This window comes from Antechinus flavipes, chromosome 5 (assembly GCF_016432865.1).
Source record: "Antechinus flavipes isolate AdamAnt ecotype Samford, QLD, Australia chromosome 5, AdamAnt_v2, whole genome shotgun sequence".
Classification (NCBI taxonomy): Eukaryota; Metazoa; Chordata; class Mammalia; order Dasyuromorphia; family Dasyuridae; genus Antechinus; species Antechinus flavipes.
In genome coordinates this window covers 50,916,520-50,939,323 of record NC_067402.1, presented here as the reverse complement: position 1 = coordinate 50,939,323, position 22,804 = coordinate 50,916,520, and the positions used below count along the sequence as shown (strand labels likewise).

Genomic DNA, 22,804 nt, shown 5'->3' with positions numbered 1-22,804 from the left:
TACCTAATGGAAAGGAATCTCCCCGCTAACCAAATCCCCTTCTGGATCTAGTGAACTTGAGGCCCTCCAAGAAGGAAGAACCTATCATGTTCACAAGGAAGCCCAACTCACCCATGGGCAGACCTGACTGTTAGGCATTTAATTACTGGCAGAGCTATGTGAATCTTAGTGAGGTCTCTTTTTGTGTATGGCTTTCAAGAGACATCTTGGAAAGGGAAAAGAGGAACTTTGGTTCTTAAATATTTAACTTTTTTTAAAGACAAAAATAGTCATAATGCCCTTGGTCAAGGTTCTTGGTCCCATCTATGCTTTTCTGATGACCAGAGTCAGTGAGGTTTATTAGTAGTTCTAGAAAAAGTTATAGAAAGCAAAGGGCTCCAACTAATAAATCCAGTCATATATGTGAGACATTAGGGATAAAGGAACCGAAAAAATTCTTGCCCTCGGGGGAAATGGAACAATAATATTATATTATTTTCATATACCATAACTTATTCAGCCATTTGCCATTCCCTAGCTGATGGGCATCTACTCATTTTACAATTCTTGGGCACTACAAAAAAGCATTGCTACAAATATTTTTGTACATGTGGGTCCTTTTCCCTCTTTTTTGATTTCTTTGGGATCTAGACCTAGTAGTGGTACTGCTGGATCAAAAGGTATGCACAGCTTTAGAGCTCTTTGGACATAGATTCTAATGGAGACGACATAATAATATTTTATTAGCTGGTTTGCAAATTGGTTTATGTTTCATTAGTTTTATATATCTATCACTATAAACAGAATATATACATAGTGTTTGGAACAATGGAGGACAGCTAGCAGCTTTGGGAATCAGGAAGGGTTCCACATTGAAAGTAATGCTTGAGATGGGTATGGAATCCAAAAGGCGGATTAGAGCGGGGAGGACATTTGAGCCAGAATCATGAAATTCTTTGAAGCCTTACCTGGTGGCTCTCTAACCCACAGCTACTGATGCCTTCCTAGGTAAGCTTCCTTCAGGGCTATGTATCCTCACAGTGAAGGGGGAACCCAGCTTCTAGGTAAATTCCCTCCAAGTTTTGATTACAAATTGAGATTACTAATCTCAGTGTTGCCAGAAAATAAAAATAAATTAATAAATTGTAGACGCTTACCATGAACAACCTATCACACGCTGCAGGTGACAGATGATAGATGTTGAGATAAAACTTGCCTCAGCTGTAGAGCCTATATTCACTACTTCCATAATTGTACAAGGACACTCTCAAGGTCTCTCTTAAGAACTTTAGAATCAATTGTATGGCATGAAAAACACTGGCACAGGATCACCCAACATGGCATGCCCTAATCAGAGAAGGTGCTGTGTTCTGTGAGCAAAGCAAAATTAAATTAGCTCAAAAGAAAGGTGAGATGAAAAAAATTAGAGAGTCTACCCCAAATGTTCATATGGACCATGTCTCTGACTTGTCAGAGCATTCCTGGCTTCTATCGGTCTGACTAGCCGTAATTGGGCAAAGTGTAACTCAACTCTAACATAGTAATGTCATTTTAGTCCTCTTGAAGAATGAAGGATAACAATCAATCAACTATCTGAATTGGAATGTTGGTGTGAACCAGGCAGACATAGATATATACATTTACAATAAAAATTTAGTAAAATGGAATCTCAATCAAAACCTTAAAAAAACTAACTTGAAATGTTTTTCATTTATCATAGTATACAGTGAGAATTATATAACTGTAGAGTGGTAGTTGAGGTCTTATAAGGATTAAAACAGTTTTTTAAAGAGATTGAATTTTGTTTACTTGCTAAAGATTAAAAAGTAGACCAAAGACTTATCTAATGGAAAAAACATTTTTCTAAAGGTTTTCCAAATGTTCTAAAACATTTTCTACAAGCTTTGGTGTATCAAGAACTGTATATCACTCTACACTCAAGTAACCAAAGAAAGAAAAAAAAAAGGATTCTGAGTACCTTGATCATTCTGGTGAATTAAACTTTTATTGTACATAAATCTAGAAAGTCTAAGGAATTGAAGATTAAAATCAGTTTATTTATGCCATTTCTACATGCACTTGTATGTGTATTTCTGTATTTTTGTTTTGGAATTATTTATATTTCCTTTCTTTTTGTATATTTGTATTTGAGATTTTAAGTTTCAAACTCTATCCCTTTTCTCCTTTTCCTCCCCTTCCTGATAAAATAAGCAAATTATTTAAAACATTTCCATGTTAGACAAGAAAATTCAAATAAGAAAAATGAAAGTGAAAAATAAGCATGCTTCAGTCTGCATTCAAACAATATCACTTCTTTCTCTGGAAGCTGATAGTAGGTTTCATTCATCATTAATCCTTTTGGATTGTCTTAGATCATTGTGTTGCTGAGAATCGCTAAGTCATTAACAATTCTTCAAACAGAATTGCTGTTACTATGTATAATGTTCTAGTGTTGTTCACTTCATTTATGCTTCAGTTCATATAAGTCAAGTTTTTTCTGAAATCATTCTGCTCATTTTTTTATAGCACAGTAGTATTCCATTACAATCATATCATAGCTTGTTTAGAAAAGCTGTGATATATGATCATACTTTCAATTTCTAATTCTTAGCCACCAAAATTGCTATTCTAAATACTTTTGTACAAATAGATCCTTTTCTATTTTCTAGGATGTTTTTGGGATAAAGGCCTGCCAGTGGTATTGCTGAATCAAAAGGTACACACATTTTTATAGCTGTTCGGGCACAACTCCAAATTGTTCTCCACAATGGTTCTCCATTCTACCAAGAATGCATTAGTGTTCCAGTTTTCTCACATCTCTACCCCTCCCCTCAACATCGAACATTTTTCTTTTTTGTCATATTAGTTAATCTGATACAGATATGAAGTATGTCAGAATTGTTTTAATTTGCACTTCTAGTCAATAGTGATTCAGAGCATTTTTTCTATGACTATACTTTATTTGTCTGAACTGCTTGTTCAGATACTTTGAATAATTCAAATATATGTGAGAGATAAGGGAATTGAGCTATAATTTTCTTTCTTAGTTTTGGCTCCTCCTGGTTTGGTATAGGCACCATATTTGTGTTGTAAAAGGAATTTGGTAGGAGTCCTTCACTTAAATTTCCAAAAAGTTTCTATAAGTTCTTCTTTTGGTAGAATTCACTTGTGAATTCATATGTTCCTAGGGATTTTTGTGTAGATAGTCATCAATTTTATTTAGATGGTCAAATTAATTGGTATGTAATTGGGCAAAATAGCTCCTAACAATTGTCTCAATTTCCTCTTCTTTGATGGTGAATTTACCCCTTTGATTCTTGATACTAGTAATTTGGTTTTCTTCTTTCCTTTTTTAAAATCAAATTAACCAATGGGTAATCTATTTTTTCCCATAAAAGTAGCTTCTAATTTTACTTATTAGTTCAATGGCTATCTTTCAATTTTATTAATCTATCTTTTGTTTTTGTTTTTTTTTTTTCAGAATTTGGTGTTTAATTGGGGATTTTAAATTTTTTCTTCTAGTTTTTTTTAGTTTCTAGTTGCATGCCTAATTCATTTTATCTATTTTACTTATTACTTATTGATGTAAGTAATTAAAGATGTAAATTTTGCATTCGGTACTATTTTGGCTGCATCCTATAAATTTTGGTTGTTATCATTGTTGGTATCTAATTGTCATATTTTAAACTGAAATTAATGTTTTTATGATTGTCCTTTAGCCCGCTTATTTTTGTGACTAGCTTATATTTCCAATTAGTTTTTAATCTCTTTCTATAAAAGAAATATTTCTTTGAATAGAAAGTTTTCTCCAGAGACCTATCATATCTAATTTTCCCAGATTTTTATTCTTGCTTATTTATTTAAAATTTTGGTTAGATTTCTCTAATTCTGATAGGAGAAAGTTGAGGTCCCCCATTGGTATAGTTTTATATTATCTATTTTTGTAACTCATTCAACTTCTTCAAAAATTTAGATCCTATGCCGTTTGGTGCATATGGATAGTACTGATATGACTTCATTGTCTATTGCACCTTTCAGCTAATTATATCTATTTTTGATTTTGCTTTGTTTGAAATCACAATTACAACTCTTGCATCTTTATCTCTGGTTCAGATGTTTTTCTTATAAATAACATATTGTCAAATTCTGGTTTTTAAATCTATTTTGCTATACACTTCCCTTTTATGGATGAGTTCATCCTATTCATATTTATAAGTAACTGCATATTCCCCTTCATTCTATATCTCCTTGTTTATCTCTGCTTCCCTTTAACTCCTACCTTTTCCCTCCACACAAGTGTTTTACTTCTGATCACTGCCTTCCCCAATGTACCCTCCCCATCAGTCTCCCCTTCTCCTTCTATTATCCCTGTTTCTTTTTACTTCCTCGTAAAGTGAGATATACTTTTGTATCCAGCTTAGTGTTTATGTTTTTTCCTCTTTGAGTCAATTTTGATGAGAATAAGATTTCAATTTTGCCCGAAATCTCGCTTTCTCCTCTCCCCCTCCATTATAATAGTTCTTTTAAGCCTTTTATATTTGGGATAATTTATTCTATTCAGTCTCTCTTCTTCTTCTAGTGCAATTTTATTTCTTATCCCTTCAATTTTTTTGAGGGGAGAGGTATTTTATCCAAGTCACCTTATATGCATATCTTCTGTCTATATTCCTTTTAATTGCTCTTATAGTAATAAAACTAAGAATTACAAAAATATTGCTATACAGAAATACAGTTTAACCTTATTGAATTTTTTATGTTTTTTTTTTTTTGTTGTTGTTTATTTTTCTTTTGTTTTGTTTGTTTCCCTTGTCTTATATTTGGATGTCATTTTTTATTTAGCTCTGGTCTTTTAATCTGGAATGTTTGAAAATCCTTTATTTCATTAAATGTCCATCCCTCCCCCTCCCCCCCCCCGAAAGATTATATTTTGCTGAGTGAGTGATTATTGGTTGTAATCCTAACTCCTTTGTCTTCTGATACAATATGAAATATTGTATTTCAAGCTTTTGCAATTGTGGAAGCTGCCATATCCTGTGAATCTTGATTGTGGTTCCACAATATTTGAATTGTTTCTTTTTAACCTCTTGCAATACTACTTTTTTTTTTTTTTTTTTTTTTTTGATCTGTACGCTCTGGAATTTGACTATGATGTTCCTGGGAGTTTTCATTTTGGGATCTTTTTCAAGCAGGTATCCATGGATTCTTTCAGTTTCTATTTTGTCCTCTGTTTTTTTTTTTTTTTTTTTTTTTGTTTTGTTTTTGTATATCAGGGCAGTTTTCTTGGATAAATTCTTGAAAGATGTTGTTGAGGCTTCTTTTTTCTTTTTAAAATCATGTCTTTCAAATGTTCCAGTAATTCTTATGTTCTCTCTCCTGGATCTATTTTCTAGATTTGTTGTTTTTCCAGTAAGAAAGTTCACATTTTTCTTACTTTTTAAATTTTGTTTTATCATATCTTGATATTTCATAGTCATTAGCTTCCACCTGCCCAATTCTAATTTTTAAGAAATGGCTTTTTGTGCTTCCTTTTCTATTTGGCCAATTCTGCATTTTAGGGAGTTATTTTCCTTAGTAAATTTTTATAAATCTTTGCCCATGCTGGTGGCTTATCATGATTCTCTTGTCACGTTTTTCTCAATTTTTCTTCTACTTCTAAAATTGGCTTTTTGAAATCCTTTTAAAGCTCTTCCAGGAGCCAGAAACCAAATTAATTTTTCTTTGAGGCTTCCTATGTAGCCATTTTGACATTATCATCATCTTCTAAGTTTGTTTTGATCTTTCCAGTCATTCTAACTTTTTTGAGGCCTAGAGTTTATTTGCTCATTTTTGTGCTTTTTTTTGTTATATATTTTATATGAGAGTTGAACTCTGGTCCTGCATTGTCCGAAGTTTTTTTGTGCTGGGCCTCAGGGACTTATTGCTGGCTTTCCCTGGGCTTCAAGACTTAGCTGTTGCTTTCACTAGAGGCTTCCCTTCTGGCTTGTACTAAGGAATGGGGCCTCCCTTTTGGCCCCCCCTCCCCCAGAATTGCTGGTCTGCCCCAGGGGTGGGGCCCTGCTGTTTGGTTGCTGTGGAAACAGTGGTGGGGTCTCACTGTTGGCCAGCCCTTGGGTGGGGCTTCACTACTGGTCAGCAATGGGGTGAAGGCCTCACTGGTAGCTTTTGCTTGGGGTAGAGCCTTGCTGAGCTTTACACACTGCTCTCTTGCCTTGCTTTCTTGCCTCTGATTTGCTAGTTTGCAGGAGGTCAGGGCCTTGCTGGTAGATTGCCCCAGGCGCGGAGCCATGGTGCGGGGCCCCTGCTGTGAGGCTGGCTTCTGCTGCTGCTGCTCCTGCTCCTGGACCTTGTATCCTTCCCACCCTAACAGCTCTTTCCTGCCCTTCTGAATAGCAGCTTCCCTGCTCCTAGATCAATTGTGAGGTGGTTTTCTAGTTGTTTGGAGGGGAATTTGGGAGGGCTTCAAAGGGTTTCTTCCTCACTCTGCCATCTTGGCACTGGAAGTACTTATACTTCATTTTATATTTTATTTTACTTTTCGGTTGGCAAATATTTGTTTTCTTTCCCTCCTACCCCTATCTCCATTTAAAAGGAGATTTGAAAGAAAAACAAAACCCCTCAATTGATACATAGTCCAGTGAAACAATTCCCTTATTATCCATGTCCAAAAATGCATATCTTATTCTGCACCTTGAGCCCATCACATATGTCTTCATCAGGAGGTAGGTAACATGTTTCATCATCAGTCCTCTGGAATCATGGTTAGTTGGTTAGCATGGTTAGCCTTGGTCAGAGGTCTTGTCTTTCAAAATTGTTTGTTTTTAGAGTATTTTCATTATTGTATAAATTGGCTTTCTGGGTCTACTCATTTTTCTCTTGTTAGTTGCCACTCTAAAATAAACATCCTTGCTCATTTGTTAGAAGATGTCTACCATGTTGTGAAATGCTTCCTGTTTTCCATGGCAAGGCAATCCAGAAAGTGAGGGGCACCTGCTTATAATAATTTGTTACATTGCAGAGACTGGATCATTATTGCATCAGAGAGACTTGTGCTGACTCTTTGAATTTGTAGGCAGCTACACCACACTTTCTTAAATGGCCATTCAGTGCCTAATTACAGGATTTTTGGAGATTTGGGGTTATGGGGCTTTGTTGTATAAATCCAGGCTCTTCAGTCTGCAGTAGGGAAGAGCCAGAGCTGTCGTCAGTTAGAAGGTAACTGTCAAATGATGGGGACAGGAAATTATAGGGGTCGTGCTGGGTGCAAACTTGGTGTTCTTCAGCTTAAGGCAGGCACCTCATGTTCTAATGGCTTCTTTGGCTTCCACATTACCTAAAAATATATGTGTGTGTGTGTGTGTGTGTGTGTGTGTGTGTGTGTGTGTGTATAGCAGGTACTCTAACTCTACTTGTTGCCTAGGCAAAATAAATAGGGTTCCTTTTAAGATCTCAGGAACATTGTAGGTCGCTGTGGTTTTGCTGCCCATCAATGGATGGCAGGACCAAACCTCAAAAGCAGGATGTGGAATGATCCTGTTCAATGAATTGGTCAATAAATATTTATGAAATATTCAGTATGTTCCACAATTTGGACTAGGTACAAAGAATGTTGTCATCGGACTTTGGTCATTTCAATTTGTCCACTGTTGTAATTATTTGGGGTTTCTTGGCAAAGATACTGGAGTGATTTGCCATTTCTTTTTCTACCTCATTTTACAGATGCAGAAATTGTAGTAAACAGAATTGAGTGAGTGGCACAAGGTCACATAGCTAATAAGTGTTTGAGGCCAGATTTGAACTGGAATTTGTCAGGACTTAGTCCAAGTCTAACATTCTGCCCAGTGATAGCTTCAGAAGAGCCCTAGCAGTGGGGGGAATAAGGAAAGGCTTTGTGTAGAAGATGGTGTAGAAGTGAGAAGGATGCACATTCCAGGTGTGCAAGATGATCATTGCAGAGGCATGGAAACAGGAGATGACATGTCAACATGTGAAGAACAGAAAAAGCAGGATGGCTGGGCCACAAAGTCAGGACCACAAAGTTCTATCTAATAAGGCTGGAAACAATAGATTAGCACAATTATGAAATTTAAAAGTTAAATAAAGGACCTTATATTTTGTCCTATAGGCATTAGGAAGCCACTGAAGTTGCCTGCATAGTGCAGGTGGATGGTTCAGTTTGTGCTTAAGGAAAATAACTTAGCACTGGGGCCTAGGCTGAGCCTGGAGTGAGGGGATCCTCGAGGCACAGAGAACAATTTGGAGGCTGTTGTCATAATGTAAGTGAGAAGTGATGAGGGTATGAGATGTTGTCATGATTCCTATATATGCCTGTGCTCCCAAACCCCAACACATGGGCAAGTCCTATTTCTAATCTAAGTTCATCTAAGGATGTAGTAGATGAGATAATTGTTTAAACCCACCTGCCAATCCAACATTTGCCGTGTTGAATATTCACCCAGAGAAAAGTGCAAATGGCAGTCAAGCTCTGGCCTTAGTGGCTTTTAAAGCCCTCGTTCATGGACTGAGGATTTTTAGAACTCGAGGGGACCTGCAAGATCATCTAACCCGAGCAGGTCATGATGTTTTAGAGGTGAGGAAACAACTGATGCAGTGAATGACTCCCTTTCAATGAGGCATTCGTATTTCAGTAAGATGTTTATATTTTTAGGATTGTATGGTATCCAGGTACTGGGAGAGAGAGAGGTGATTTGATAAATGGCTTAAAGCCTTAATGCATCTCAAACTATCACTGATTTCTGCTACTTTAGGGCAGGATTAGGACCAAGTCTATCTGGACCTACTGCTTAGGCTTTTATTATAGCTGAATAAATCATTATTTAAAAAAAAAAAAGATACAAGAAATGTCATTTTTTTCTCCCTCATGTGCTCTTATATATTCATCTTATAGGTCAGAATAAGTTCTACTAAATTCTATCCAGGAAAAGAACTTGACAAACACCCTCCTGGTCTCCACAGTTGCGAATTTATAGTGGAATGAATCATTTAGTTTTGAAAACTGAAATTCTGATTGTTATTTTATTCTACAAATAACTGAAATATAGTAGAGTCCTTAGTAGGAGAGTGTAAGGTTTTTTTTGGGGGGTGAGGATGGGCTTCATAGTTGAGTCTGTGACTATGAGCTTTTTGAGGGCTGGGAGTGTTCTAATGTTAGTCTTTGTATTCCCAGTGATTAACACTTAAATGCTTCAGTATTTGATTCATAAAATTATTGAATAACAAATGAAGGGACTGAAGGTTATTGAGTCCAGTTTACCTAGGGAAGAGAAAACTAACTCAGAGAGCTTAAGTGATTTGCCCAAAGTAGTAACTGACCTTAAAAGATGATCTGAACTCGGGTCCAGGGAGATAACAAGTTTTTCATGTTTTAGGCCACATGATTTGGCCCATGTTTTCTCAATTCATTTAATAACAAGTTGTATTATGATGAGTCTACTCTTTACTATTATAGTTTAACATCTTTGCTAAAATAGTTTCTTATATCGTCCCCCTCTCCCCGAAGTTTCAGATCCAGTGGTTCAGCTAGTGTTTTAATGTAGAGTGGTTATATTCTAACCCAATGAAAAGGTCTCCCAGACTTTTAATGCATCTTCTGGGAATTTTGCATAGGGCCACATAGAAGGAACATTAAAACTCCTTGTGGATTTTTTCTCCTGCTTTCCTATTCTCTGAGAGCATCAAATATGTAAAGATACAGATTCCAGATTCTGTACAGTTAACTTAGCTCTTGCCATTAAGGTTTTAAAATTATTATTAAACTAGTGAGTAAAATTCTTTATTGGAAATTTTTTCTTTTTCTTTCAGAGAAAGCCAATTTCTTTAGCTCTAGTACATTCTAGATTAGTAGTGTGTTGTGCCCAAGAAAGAGGTTTATAATGCACTTTTTTTCTCTGACTACCTCTTCTTAAAAGGCTCTTGAAAAATTGACTAAAACTGTATTAGTAGAGCAATAAAAAAAAAAAATAAGGCTAGGAGTTGTTTAACATGCATTGATAGAATATAGTATATTCAGAATGCACAATTTTTTTCTCCAAAATGGCATTCAGACAGTCAGCCAGCAAGAGTAAATGTGAAATTTTGTCACATGTACACATTTGCTTGTTCTCCATTAACTCATTAGCCTGGCTGAATTTTATTTTCTTACTTCCTAACCTGTTTACTTAGAACTTAAAGAGTTTTTCCTCACTGTTTAATTTCATGCCCTTCACACTTCACATTAATGACTTTTCTCATTTCATCTTCTTTGAATTTTTCAACAGAAGTCCTGGAGGGGATTTGGGAGCCAAAAAGAAAAAGAAGAAACAGAAGAGAAAAAAGGAGAAACCGAATTCTGGAGGCACAAAATCCGATTCAGCATCTGATTCCCAGGAGATTAAAATTCAGCAGCCATCCAAAGTAAGGGCTTGGATTTATTTTTAACCCTTGTAAAGAAGGTGGCTTTTGATGCCTTACACTGAGAAGAATCAGAAATCTAGTTTAGAACCTTTGTCAGGGTTGATATTGAATGGTAGTAGGTAAATAGAAGAGTCTTCATGCTCTTGGACATCCAGAGAAGTACATTCAGGTTTGAGAAGCAGCATAGAATCGTGGATATAGGGACAATCTTAAAATCTGGAATAACAACAGCTTGAGTGTAGGTATCATACAGACAATTATATGGTGCCATAGTGCACAAGAGTACTGGATTTGGAGTCAGGAAGACTCAGCTTGAATTCAAATCTGGCCTCAGACTTTTACTAGCAGTGGGACACTGCTGGGCAAGTCACTTGACCCTGTTTGCTTCAGTTTCCTCATCCATAAAATGAGCTGAAGAAGGAAATGACAAACCAGTCTAGTGTCTTTGCCAAGAAAACCCTTATTGGGATCACAAAGAATTGGAAACAACTGAAAAATGACTGAACAACAATAAAAATGATTATATTAAAATGTGTATATAATATAAATGTGTACATTTATGTATGAGTTATTCATATGTGAATATTAGTCTAAATACCTTATGCAGATATATACATGTATGTATAGTTAGCTACATGTACATATACATACTTATGTATTGTGTATATGTAAACACACACGCAATTTTAAGCTACTTAGTAAAACTGTTTCATTTGTGAGTTTGGGTCATCATTGTCAAATATAATGCCCTGCATATCTATACTGACTGAAAGAGTACTTTAAAATTTGCAGTACCATCATTTATTTTTCACCACAGCCCTTGGCTGACAAGTGTGTTTTATTTATTTTCTAACTGAAGACTGAGACCACAGCAACTTGTTTAGGGTCATACTGCTAGTAGATATCTGAGGCAGAATTTGAACCCCCCAAGTCTTCATAGCGTCCTTTGTACTCTGCCATGCTGCCTCTCAGTCTGGATTCAAATTCTGACCTATGAATACTAGCCCATTGACCAAAGACAAGTCATTTCACTTCTCAGTGTTCCAAGCAGCTTACAAAAGAGCTGCCTATCTCTTACAGAGGAAGTTTTCCCTACTAAGGGTTTTTGACACCAGTAAAGTAACAAAGTAAATATAAACACACATACACACACACACACATACACACATGCACACACAGCCTTTGTACTCTTATTTAAGTTGTTGGTAGTTTTTATTCCATATGTTAATATTTTTAAGAAGAAGAAAGTTTCAATGTTATAGCTATAACCAGTGGTTTGGGATTTATTTTTAAGGGTTGATTTATTAATTACTTATAGTTTAGAAGATAGTTCCACTTGAATTTTTCTGAATATTTGTCAAATATATCCCCTTCTGGCAGCAGATTTCATTAGGCACAGCCAGGGGTAAATCCATACCCACCATTTTTCAGTGTCCAGACTTTAAATCTCCTGAAGTAGAAAAATACTTTGGTCTTTCCAATGAAGAGAAGCCTTCATTGTTGGAGTAAACCAGATATCCAGTGAAGACAGCTGCCAGAAAAGCAGAAAGTTGTATACATGATGGGACAGATTGCAGATAACATGTCTTATGGACTAGTGTCTCAGAAAATCTGGGCTGTGAAAGATATTGTCCTGGTGCTTTCTTGGAGGGCCCTTGCAATAAATAGTTCATCAGCATTATATGAATCAAATCTCATTACCAAAAAGTTCAGGATTAAAGATGTATATATATAGAACAAGAAAAGTAGAAATGGTTTCATTAATGCTTAACTAAGTGAGTCATCAGCAGGGACTTGTGAGTACTGTTATGAGGCTCTTGTAAGCAGACTATGTGTTCTAGTCTATAAAACGTAATCTATAGTAAAGTTGAATTTTTTTTTTTTTTTTACAAATAAGGATTTGGACTTAGTGAGGAGTGGCTTTTTCATTGATTTTCTTTGTCGGGGGGGGAGTAATTTTTCTAACATCCCACAGGAAATAAGTAGAACAATCAGCATTTTAAGCTGATATTTCCATTGCCATATTGTAGACATTTTTTTCCCTAAAGGCAGTGGAAAAAGCATGGGCTCTTTAAGTCAGGACTTGGTTTTGTAATCTGCCTTTTGCTAATTAATACTTGTGTGATCTTTGCCATGTCACTTAAGGTCATTGGGCCTCAGTTTCCCCACCTGTAAAATATAGGAATTGAACTGATAGCTTCTGGGATTCCTTCCAGTCCTGTAGTTATGATTCTCTACTCTTTAGCTTTGCCTTCCATTTCCCTCCTTGTTTTGATCCTGACTCTTGGACTTCAAAATGATACCTCGTGGTGTCCCATCCTAGAAATTCCTTTTGCATCTGGGGCTAACTTGCACCTTGCACTATCCTGCTGGCCTAACTCCCTTGTCATATTGGTGAATTGTTCTGGAGGCCTCGGTTTTGTGGAGTGGTGTGAATTAGCCAGCCTTCATTCCCTTTCTTGATTATGACCCCGACTTTCAGATTTCAAAACCCCCATGACCTTCTGTATATGGGTTCCTTCATCTGCCCCCAAATCCCTGCTCCCTTTTATATGTTGTCTTCCTTCATTAAAGTACAATTTCTTGAGGCCCAGATCTAGCTTTCTTTTTTGCTTCTATTTGTATCCTCATAACTTATTACAGTGCTTAGAAAAGAGTATGGGTAAAGACCTTTTGATAGGTTAAAAGAACTCAAGGTGGAAATCCCAGCTTCAGTTTTCTCTGCAACAAAGAAGGCAATGCTGTCATCTGCCATGCAGATGGGAAAGTGAGATTGAAGTTGGAGTCTTAAAGAAAGAAAAGAGTAACTGCTCAGGGGCATATCCTAGGTTGTCATTGAGAGTTAAGATTGGGAGAGCCCAACAGAGGTGATGAAATGGCAGCCTTGTAACTTTCTGTTGCTGCTCTCAAGTGGAATTGTTAAGATTTCTTGCTGATGAAAAATTTAGGTATGCAAAGATCTTCTGCATCTCGGCACTTCTAGAATTTGTTTCCATAGGCTCAACCTGCAGGTGCCTAAGTCAGAGACCCATGATCCGGGAGGACACTATATCTGGAGTCAAAAGAACTGGATTCATATCTTCTCAGTCCTCAAGGTTTGCCACCTTGGGCAAGACATCAAACTCTTTTGAAACCTCAGTTTCCTTATTTGCAAAATAAAGGGCTTGGACTAACTTGTCTGAGGTCTCTTTTTATATTTTTTCAAAGATAGCCCCCCACTTACATATATGTATGCTTTATATACGAAGTTGGATATATACTGTCTCTTCCATTTGAATGAGGTCCTTGAAGGCAAAACTTTTGTCCTTGTAGGACCTGGCACTCCACGAATACTTGTTGACTAACTTTAAATTCTAAATTCATGATCTTATGATAACCATTTTCTAGAGTTTCCGATATTATTTTTTTCTTGAGCTTCCAGTTTTCAAGAGATCTACATGCATCTTTCATCTTCAACCCTGCCAACTATAATCCTGGGTAGAATATGACCTTTCCATTGTTGGCTTTGTCTTTGAGCTTTGACCTTACTTAGTCACCTACTGTCCCATCATCCTACAGATTTATGGCTCTGGCCTTGGAAACCTGCTGCTAGCCATAATTCCTTTCTTCCACTATGGCAGAGGAAGAATCTAACTCAAATCTTCTGACTATAGAGGTCATGCCTATGTGGTCTTTAACGATTCCCTTTAGGTCTGGGGCTAACACTCTTATGATATTATTATAACCTTATTTTAAGGGTATTGAATTAAATCATTGTTGAGATCTTTCCTTCCTTCCTGATTGGTTTGGGTGAAGCACATTGATGAGCCATTTTTGCTACAGCTTTCTGCTCTTGGCAGAAGTTTATTTATAAATGGGCATATATAGGAGCTCTTGTTTCTAGAGGTCACATGACACCAACACACCAGGTACTCGGCTCCAAGATTCTGTGCTACTTCTGTATAGTAAACAAGTGCTGAACTTGGAGTGAGGAGAAACCTGGATTGGAATTCTTACTAACTCTGTAGCCTGCTTCAGAGGGTTTAGTGAAAAGCCACTGAAACAGCCTTTTTTTTTTTTTTTTTAAGCTTTTTATTTTCAAAATACATGCAAAGATAGTATTCAACATTCACCCTTAGAATACCCTGGGTTCCAAGTTTTTCTCCTTCCCCCCACCCACTTCCTCTAGGCAGCAAGCAATCCAATATATGTTAATCATGTGCAAATTCTTTTGTACTTATTCCCACATATATCATGCTGCACAAAAAAAAAATCAAATCAAAAAGGAAAAAAATGAGAAAAAGAAAAAAAAAGCAAGCAAACATCCACCAAAAAAAAAAAAAAAAAAAGTGAAAATGCTATGTTATGATCCACATTCAGTCCCCATAGTCTTCTGGATGCAGATGGCTCTCTCCATCACATCTATTAGAATTGGTCTGAATCACCTTACTTTTTTTTTTTTTTTTAAATCACCTTACTTTTTAAAAGAGCCATCAGAGTTGATCATCACATGATCTTGTTCTTGCCGGGTACAATGCTCTCTTGGTTCTACTCACTTCACTTAGCATCATGCTGCTGATTGTTTCTCATAGAAGAATAATATTCCATAACATTCATATACCATAACTTATTCAGCCATTCTCCAACTGATGGGCATCCACTCAGTTTCCAGTTCCTTACTACTATAAAAAAGGGCTACTACACATATTTTTGCACATATTTTTTATTTTTTTCATTTTTTTATAATCTCTTTGAGATACAGACCCAGTAAAGACACTATTGGATCACAGGGTGTGCAGCTTGATAATCCTTTGGATATAGTTCCAAATTGCTCTCCAGAATGGCTAAATCAATTCACACCTCTACCAATAATGCAACAATATCCTAGTTTTCCCACATTCCCTCCAACATTTAACATGATCTTTTCCTGTCATCTTAGCCAATCTAAGAGGTGTGTAATGGTACCTCAGAGTTGTCTTAATTTGCATTTCTCTAATCAACAGTGATTTAGAACCTTTTTTTATATGACTAGAAATGGTTTTAATTTCTTCATCTGAAAATTGAGACAGCCTTTCTAAAGAATCTTGTCAATCTTTAAGCCTCCTAAGAAATGTCAGCAATAATTACTACCTCCTCCAGATTAATTTTAGAAAATGATAAGTGTTATTAGGTTGATTCTGGGAAATCTTGATAGGGCACCAGTGAAGAAACTTCATTCTGCAATGCTGAATTATTTGCCTTCTAGGAATAAAGACTCAACTTGTGATTTCATTTATATAGGGAACTCCAAAGTGAATAAACTCCTTCTAGCAGTAGAAGTTGAAGTGTGGATAAACTTCATGGAATCCATACTCAGATTTGAGTGAAGAAAAAAATACATTTTTATTTTAGTATTATTGGTTTTCTTTGTGGTACTATATATTTTATGCATTTAAATAAAACACACACACACACACACACACACACACACACACACACGATTTAAGAACCCATTTAGAGAGTTTTCTAGCACTCTGAGAAGTTTAAAGTGACTTGGCTAGGGTCCCATTACCCATATGCCTCTTGGGTTAAACTTAACCTTAGGTCATCTTGCCTTGAAATTTGCTCTCTATCCACTGTGACATGGTACTGGTAACAAAATAGTAAATATCTGGCAAGTAAAAACCGGGATGACCACATGCCTGTCTTACAATTTAATTCCTCTCCCTTTGGGAAGTGCTTTTGTGCTAGAGATTTTGGAAGATGGACAAATTTAAGAGTTTGTTCTTAACATGCCATTCTTATTGCCAACTCTTTGACCAATTTGAATCCTGTATTCCCTTGAGAATTCTGCCTTAAGAAATGTTTTAGACAGTGAGAATGAGGACAAATGACATTTTTGTTAATTGAATAATGATTTTTGTTGGTCAACTTGATAGAACTAAATTAAAGTAAATCATAAATTACTAAGAGCACTTTCGTACATAGTTGTGATATTATTAGCAACTCTTGGGACAAAGATGTTGATTCTCACTTATTTCACAATAGTATAGCTTTGCTAAATTTTTGCTCAAGGGAATTTTACCTCAAAAAGTATGTACAGGGGGAGTGAAATATAGCAGCAAGCATATGCACAGCAGTAGGTAATAATGTATTCTTTATAAGATTGGTTCGTAGTTCATCTAAGAGAAATTGACAGATGTTACCCAGACATGCTTTGATGAAATGTGTCCTGACTCTTTTTCAGCTAATTGATCAACCCACTGCACATAGTCTTTGTGTATAGCTTGGAGTTCAGCAAAGACTCCATACTAAAGAAGTAATTGTAAGCCATAATGAATTATCTGAACCGAAATAATTTGTTCCATTTAGTACATGTAATTAAGATGTGACCCTTGTGAATATCATCTCATTAACCAAAATATAAAGTAAGCATCTTACAAAAGCAAGATCAATCTTTAAACTGAGCTGTTAGATAAAAGTAGGCGTGGTTAGCTTTTGACCAGCCTCCAGTTAGATTTAGTGTACTTGTTTTTCTAGGGTCATTTAAGCAGGAATCTATAACATACCCAGTGACTTAATTTGATTGCTCTATTTTAAATAAAATTAATTTTCATATGGGTGAAATTTCTTGACTTTTTGGCTTATTAAAGGGATTTTTTGGAGAGAAGTAGGGAGATTGGATTCAGGTAAAATAGGGTAGGGAAGAAAGCAGAAGTATGCTGGAACTGATGAATAGAATTTTAGTTTTTTTCAGTATTTACATTTCAAGAATTGGCAAAGACTCATTGATTGTCTTTAATTTAAAAATTGGTGGAGAAAATGTAGTAAAAGTGTGCTTATGTACACTTTTTTTCCCACCCTTGAGAGTTAATTGTTAAAATTGTTAAACATTTACCAATTTTACTTCTAGAAAAATATAAGCAAGGAGGGTTTTTTTAAAACTTGTTTCTAGTTGCTTTTAAGGTTCTATAAAGAAACTTATTAGAACTAGAGGCTCTTAACCTAGGATTACATGAATATTTTAAAAACCTATTACAACATGGTTTCCTTTATAATCCTACATATTTTATTTTATACATTTAAAAAATTTTTTTTTCTGAAAAGGCTTTTTCTGCCAGCTTCCCCTGACTATCAGTTACATGATACCAAAAAAAAAAAAAAAAAGAAGTCCCTCAACCAATCTAGAATTATTCATATATTTTTCCTGCTTTAAAGTTGAGCAAAACATTAATCTAGTTACCATGTTTCATTTACTTCGCAAGACATTGTGCTAAGGTATGGCACATAAGCCAGAGATACAAAGATGAAAACAAGAGGATTTGGGTCACCTGTTACTTACAGCCATTTCTCGGTACCTAGAATACATTTCCTTCCCTCTGTGTCTTACTTCAAGATTCCCTGCTTTCTATGGGAAACCATTCGTGATACACTTGACTGCAAGTCCGTCCCCTTGCGCCCCCCCCCCCCCCCCCCCCCATCTATATGTGTATGCTTATATAGTCTTTCCTTATAGAGTATAAGCTCCTTGGAGGCAGGGACCGTTTTTTTCTTTTTTCCTCCTCTTTATATCCCTAGTCCCTAACAATGTGTGGTAGCTAGCAAACTCTTAAAAAATGCTGGTTGATTTACACATTCTTTTGCTTTCAATAGAACACACACACACTATTTCCCTTCCCCAATACATTAATTACTTTTGTGTGGTGCTGAACCAGGAAGCGGTTGACAGACTGTAATGTTAAGCTATTTTTTTCACAGTAATCCTTTTTTAGTTCTCCCAATATGAGAAAGTGTTTTCAATTTGCAAATGAGTGGCAAACTGAAAGAGAAAGTAGGGTGATTTGCATAGGCTTATTAAATGGTTTATTGTCTTCTGTGACTAATATTGGCTTACATATCAATTGTAAATAAAAGTATACATTAAAATACAAAATTGACTCTATATATTTATGGTCTTAAAAGGTACTTCTGGTAGGTTTTTAGAAGTACTAATGGATACATGTATACCTATCCTAGGCTAGTCACCCTGATCTCATTTTGTGTTTTTGTCTACATAGAATCCAGCTATTCCCATGCAAAAGCTGCAGGATATTCAAAGGGCTATGGAACTTCTTTCTGCATGTCAGGGACCCGCCAAGAACATTGATGAGGCTAACAAACGGAAATATCAGTTTTGGGATACACAACCTGTACCCAAGCTCCGTAAGTTCTTTTTCTTAAATAAAAATAAAGCTAAGATAATGAACATTAATATTTGTTCCATACAAACCCGCTTTCTTGTTACAAGTTAATTTGTATTGTGATACTTTCTATTCAAAGATATAACTTTTTGATTTGCTTTTTTTTTTTTTTAAAACCAGCACTTATTAAATGCCTGCTATGTGCAGTCCATGGGCTAGGCACTAAAGGAGAGACAGAATTTAGCCAAGAAGATGTCTCAGCTATCGTGGAGCTCCTAAGTCTGGTGGTGGATAAGATATAACATACAAGATACTATTACACATGTATGATAAGCTTATCAGAAACAAACAGCCTCTTGGCAAAAAAAAAAAAAATAGTGTTTGAATTTGTCACAGGTCACAGTAATGCAAGTGGGAAAGCATGGATGTATATATTTGGGGGTTGAGTAATTCATTTTAGCTAGAAGATGAGAAGCTACAAGTAGAGCCTTATGATGTTATATTGTAGAAGGACTTGAAAGAAGTTTGAATTCTACTTGATGAGTAATGGGGAGCCATTTGAGATTTCTTAGCAGTGATATGAAGATCTCTAAAGTCCCTTCAAAATCAAAATTTAGGATCCAGCTGTGTGCTTAAAGATTAGATCAGAAGAAATGATAAATTGCAGACAAGAGAGAGTGGAGGTAACCATTTGGTAGGCTAACTTGGTAACTTGTGAATATATAAAGTAATAGAGAGACAAATAGAAAAGATTTCAAATAATCAGAGATTCTTTGTAGCTACTACAAATGAAGGTGTGAAATTCAAATGTGAATTTGGCACTGATGATAAAAAATTAGCCGTTATCTCTACAGTGGTAGACACTGAAAGTAAGGTCAATTAAATTACCCAGGAAGTGGGCAGAGGAAGAAAAAAGAGTGCCAAGAACCAGGTTTTGGAGAATGAGGATACAGTAAGAGTAATTAGAAGCTAGCCTGGGTAGAGTGTGCTCCAAAGTATTCTTCTGCAAAGTAGTTAGGCAGTTTCCAGAGTGAATAAAGGCGGCTACTGATTAGGTGACCTGAAAATTTGAGAGAGATATTTAGAATAAGTGGGGAAAGCAGAAGCCAGCATGTTGCCATTGTTGCCAGTGTTGAAAAGCCGCTGAAAGGAGAAGTATTTGCTGTAGCTGATGTTTTCAAGAATAGCAAAGACTTTGGGCAAATCACTTCCTTTCTCTCAGGTTCTTTATCTGGAATATGAGAGATTGGACTAGATGATTGACTATCATTGTTGTATCCCTACTAGTGATAAACTTTTTTTTTTGCTGAGGCAATTAGGGTTAAGTGACAGTTTGATATCCCTTTGAGCATAATTCCAAATTACTCTCCAGAATGGTTGGATCAATTCACAACATCACCAACAATGCATGAGTGTCTCAGTTTTCCCACATCCCTAACAACATTTATCATTTTCTTTTTGTCATCTTAGCATTTCACACCTCTGATATTGGCTATCTCAGAGTTGTCTTAATTTCCATTTCTCTAATCCATAGTGTTAAAACATTTTTCCATGACTATAAATGACTTTAAATTTGTCATCTGAAAATTGTTCACATCCTTTAACCATTTATCAGTTGAGGAATGGCTTGTAGTCTTATAAATTTGAGCCAATTCTCTATATGTTTTAGAAATGAAACTTTTATCAGAAACACTTCGATTTGTGGTTTTTGTGACTAAGACACCAGAGTGGTTTGCTGTTTCCTTTTCTAGTTCATTTTACAGATAGGGAAATGGAGAAAAATAAGGCTAAGTGATTTGCCCATAGTGTGTCCCCAGCTGGTATCCTAGGCCAGATTTGAACTCAGTTTTCCTTGATTCTATGTATAATGCTCTATCCACCAAACTACTTTGCTACCCTAAATTTTATGGTCTAAAATGTTACTGGTATATAGCTGAACCAGGTGGAAGAGTTCATAGGAGCTGAGGGAGATGTAGGATTTGCTAAAGAGGACATCAGGGTTACTCTGGAGGATGATAGCTAGGATAATAACTTACCATCATAGGATTTACCATGATAATTTCAGTAAGAAGTGTCCACAGTTTTGAAACATTATGGTGTAAATGAAAAAGGAAAATTATCTGTGATTGAGTGTGGTAGAATTCTTTAGATGCTTGTTCTGGGTACAATTCTCTTTTTGGAAACCTCATAAGATCTTTGTGAAACAAGTACATATTTTTTTCCAACTTCATACACAATGTAAATGAGCTGCTTTTGCTTTTGTTGTCATTATGGAAGCTGCATAGATGAATGAAATGCTTAGTCTGATAGGCATCCTTAAAGGAACATGACTACCTGAAAAAGATCTGTGGGTTTTAGTAGGTTACAAGTTCAGTATGTCAATATTATATGATATGCCTTTTCTCCAAAGCTAAAGTAATCTTTAGTTGCATTAAACGTGTGTGTGTGTCTGTGTGTGATGTATATAAATTCCAAGAATGACGAAGTGATAGCTGCTGGACTGTGCTCTGGTCAGAACACATTTTGAGTATTGTATTAAATTGTAAGTGCCACATTTTAAAAAGGATACTGAAAATTTGAAAGGCAATTAAAATGGTTAACAAAAATAAAAATCCATGCCATGTAAAGATCTGGTGAAAAAACTGGAAAAAGGAAAACTCAAGATAAACAGATTCAGCAGCTGATTTCAAGTAGTTGAAAGGATGGAAGGAGGATGAAAATTGTTATTGGAACTATCTAGAAGTAGATTGGGCTACTATCAAATGTGGTGCTTCCCCACCATTGAGGGGCTTCAACTAAAGACAAGAAGACAATCTGTTGTTGAGGGATATTTTTCATGTACAGGTTGGGTTAGGTGATCAATGAGGTCCCTTCCAATTACAATTCTATAATCGGAAATAATTTTAAGGTAACTGATTTAAAAGATATCTTTAAAAAGCTTAAATTGGTTCATCTGCTTGCATTTGTTCTTGAAGATCCTAGAAGGTAACCTTATCTTTTATTTCTCTTAAGTAGTATTAGTTACACTGACCTAAAGTTAAGTAGCATCTTTATGAAATTTTTTTTCTTGTTCTGGCATTCTCTCTGGTTTGAATCTGTATGGCTATTATTCAGCTTGATGCATTCAGCTCTGTGTCAGTCACTAAGTCCCTGCTTAATAGTGAAGATAGCATGAAGACACCTAGTTCCCTTGGAACTTATTAGATCATTCTTGGCCTTTACTCTTACAATTTGGCCCTAATCCTAGGCTGGTACAGGACGCTGTAGAATTTCTAGGACTATCCTAAGAGATTGGATCAGAACTAGAATAGCTTTAAGCTTGAACTCAGGATATAATGATTGTAGTTAGCATTGGCTCAAAGTCAACAAAATCCCTAATTTGGCATGTGATCTGCTTTTGTAGGATAAAATAATGGTGGCAGGAGGAAAGGAAATTTAGTTAATTTATGGCTGTCAGATATGATTCAAAGTTATGTAATGGAGCTATGGGATTGCCTTTGGATACTTGTGGCCCAAAGTAGATGGCTTAAGATAAGCAAATCACTGGTATAGCCTTTCCTCCCTCTCTCCCACATATGGTCCCTTAACTCTTGGAGTAAAAAATGAGGAATTTTTGGTATTATCTAAAACAGAGGTCCTCAAACTTTTTAAACAGGGAGCCAGTTCACTGTCCCTCAGACTGTTGGAAGGTGGGACTATGCTAAAAACAAAAACTTTGTTTTGTGGGCCTTTAAATGAAGAAACTTCATAGCCCTGGGTGAGGGTGATAAACGTCCTCAGCTGCTGCATCTGGCCTGCAGCAGTTTGAGGACCTCTGATCTAAAAGCTCAGAGGCATGGGCTGAAGATGCAAGGCAAAGCCAAACAAAAAGCATTATCTTTGGCTCAATCAAATTACTTCTGGAGCCTGGGTATTGTGTAGATCATTCTTTGGCACCGCTCCTTTTTGTACTACTGGGCAAAAGGTATACAAATGAACTTTGCCTTCTCTCATCTGATCGGCAAGTGAGCCTCAAAGAATAGCTGGTATGTTCCATCTGATGTTTTCCTATTATGACAGTTTGAGAGAGGTCTTCATAATAGTTGTAATGTTTAGCATTTTAGGTTAATAGAAGACATAGATATATATTTCCAAGGTGCAGTGTGGAAAAGTCAAAACATTTTGGGGATATTTCATTAAGCATGCATTACCAACCACAGTGCTTTACAGGGTTTTCTTGGAATGAAGTTTGAAGAGCTACTAAACCTGCTTCCTAGTAGCAGGTTTTGACATTTCAA

At 36.1% G+C, this 22,804-nt stretch overlaps 1 protein-coding gene across 9 annotated transcripts in view; it reads left to right on the top strand.

Moving 5' to 3' along the window:
• NMT2 (N-myristoyltransferase 2) overlaps positions 1–22,804 on the top strand; it is an 83,240-nt gene that overhangs the window by 25,628 nt on the left and 34,808 nt on the right. For 4 of the 9 annotated variants that reach the window (XM_051961184.1, XM_051961188.1, XM_051961187.1 and 1 more), the window contains exons 2-3: positions 10,254–10,389; positions 18,405–18,549. In XM_051961184.1, coding sequence (XP_051817144.1) covers positions 10,254–10,389; positions 18,405–18,549 — 281 coding nt within the window. The other 5 variants (XM_051961189.1, XM_051961191.1, XM_051961192.1 and 2 more) reach the window with 5 other exon arrangements.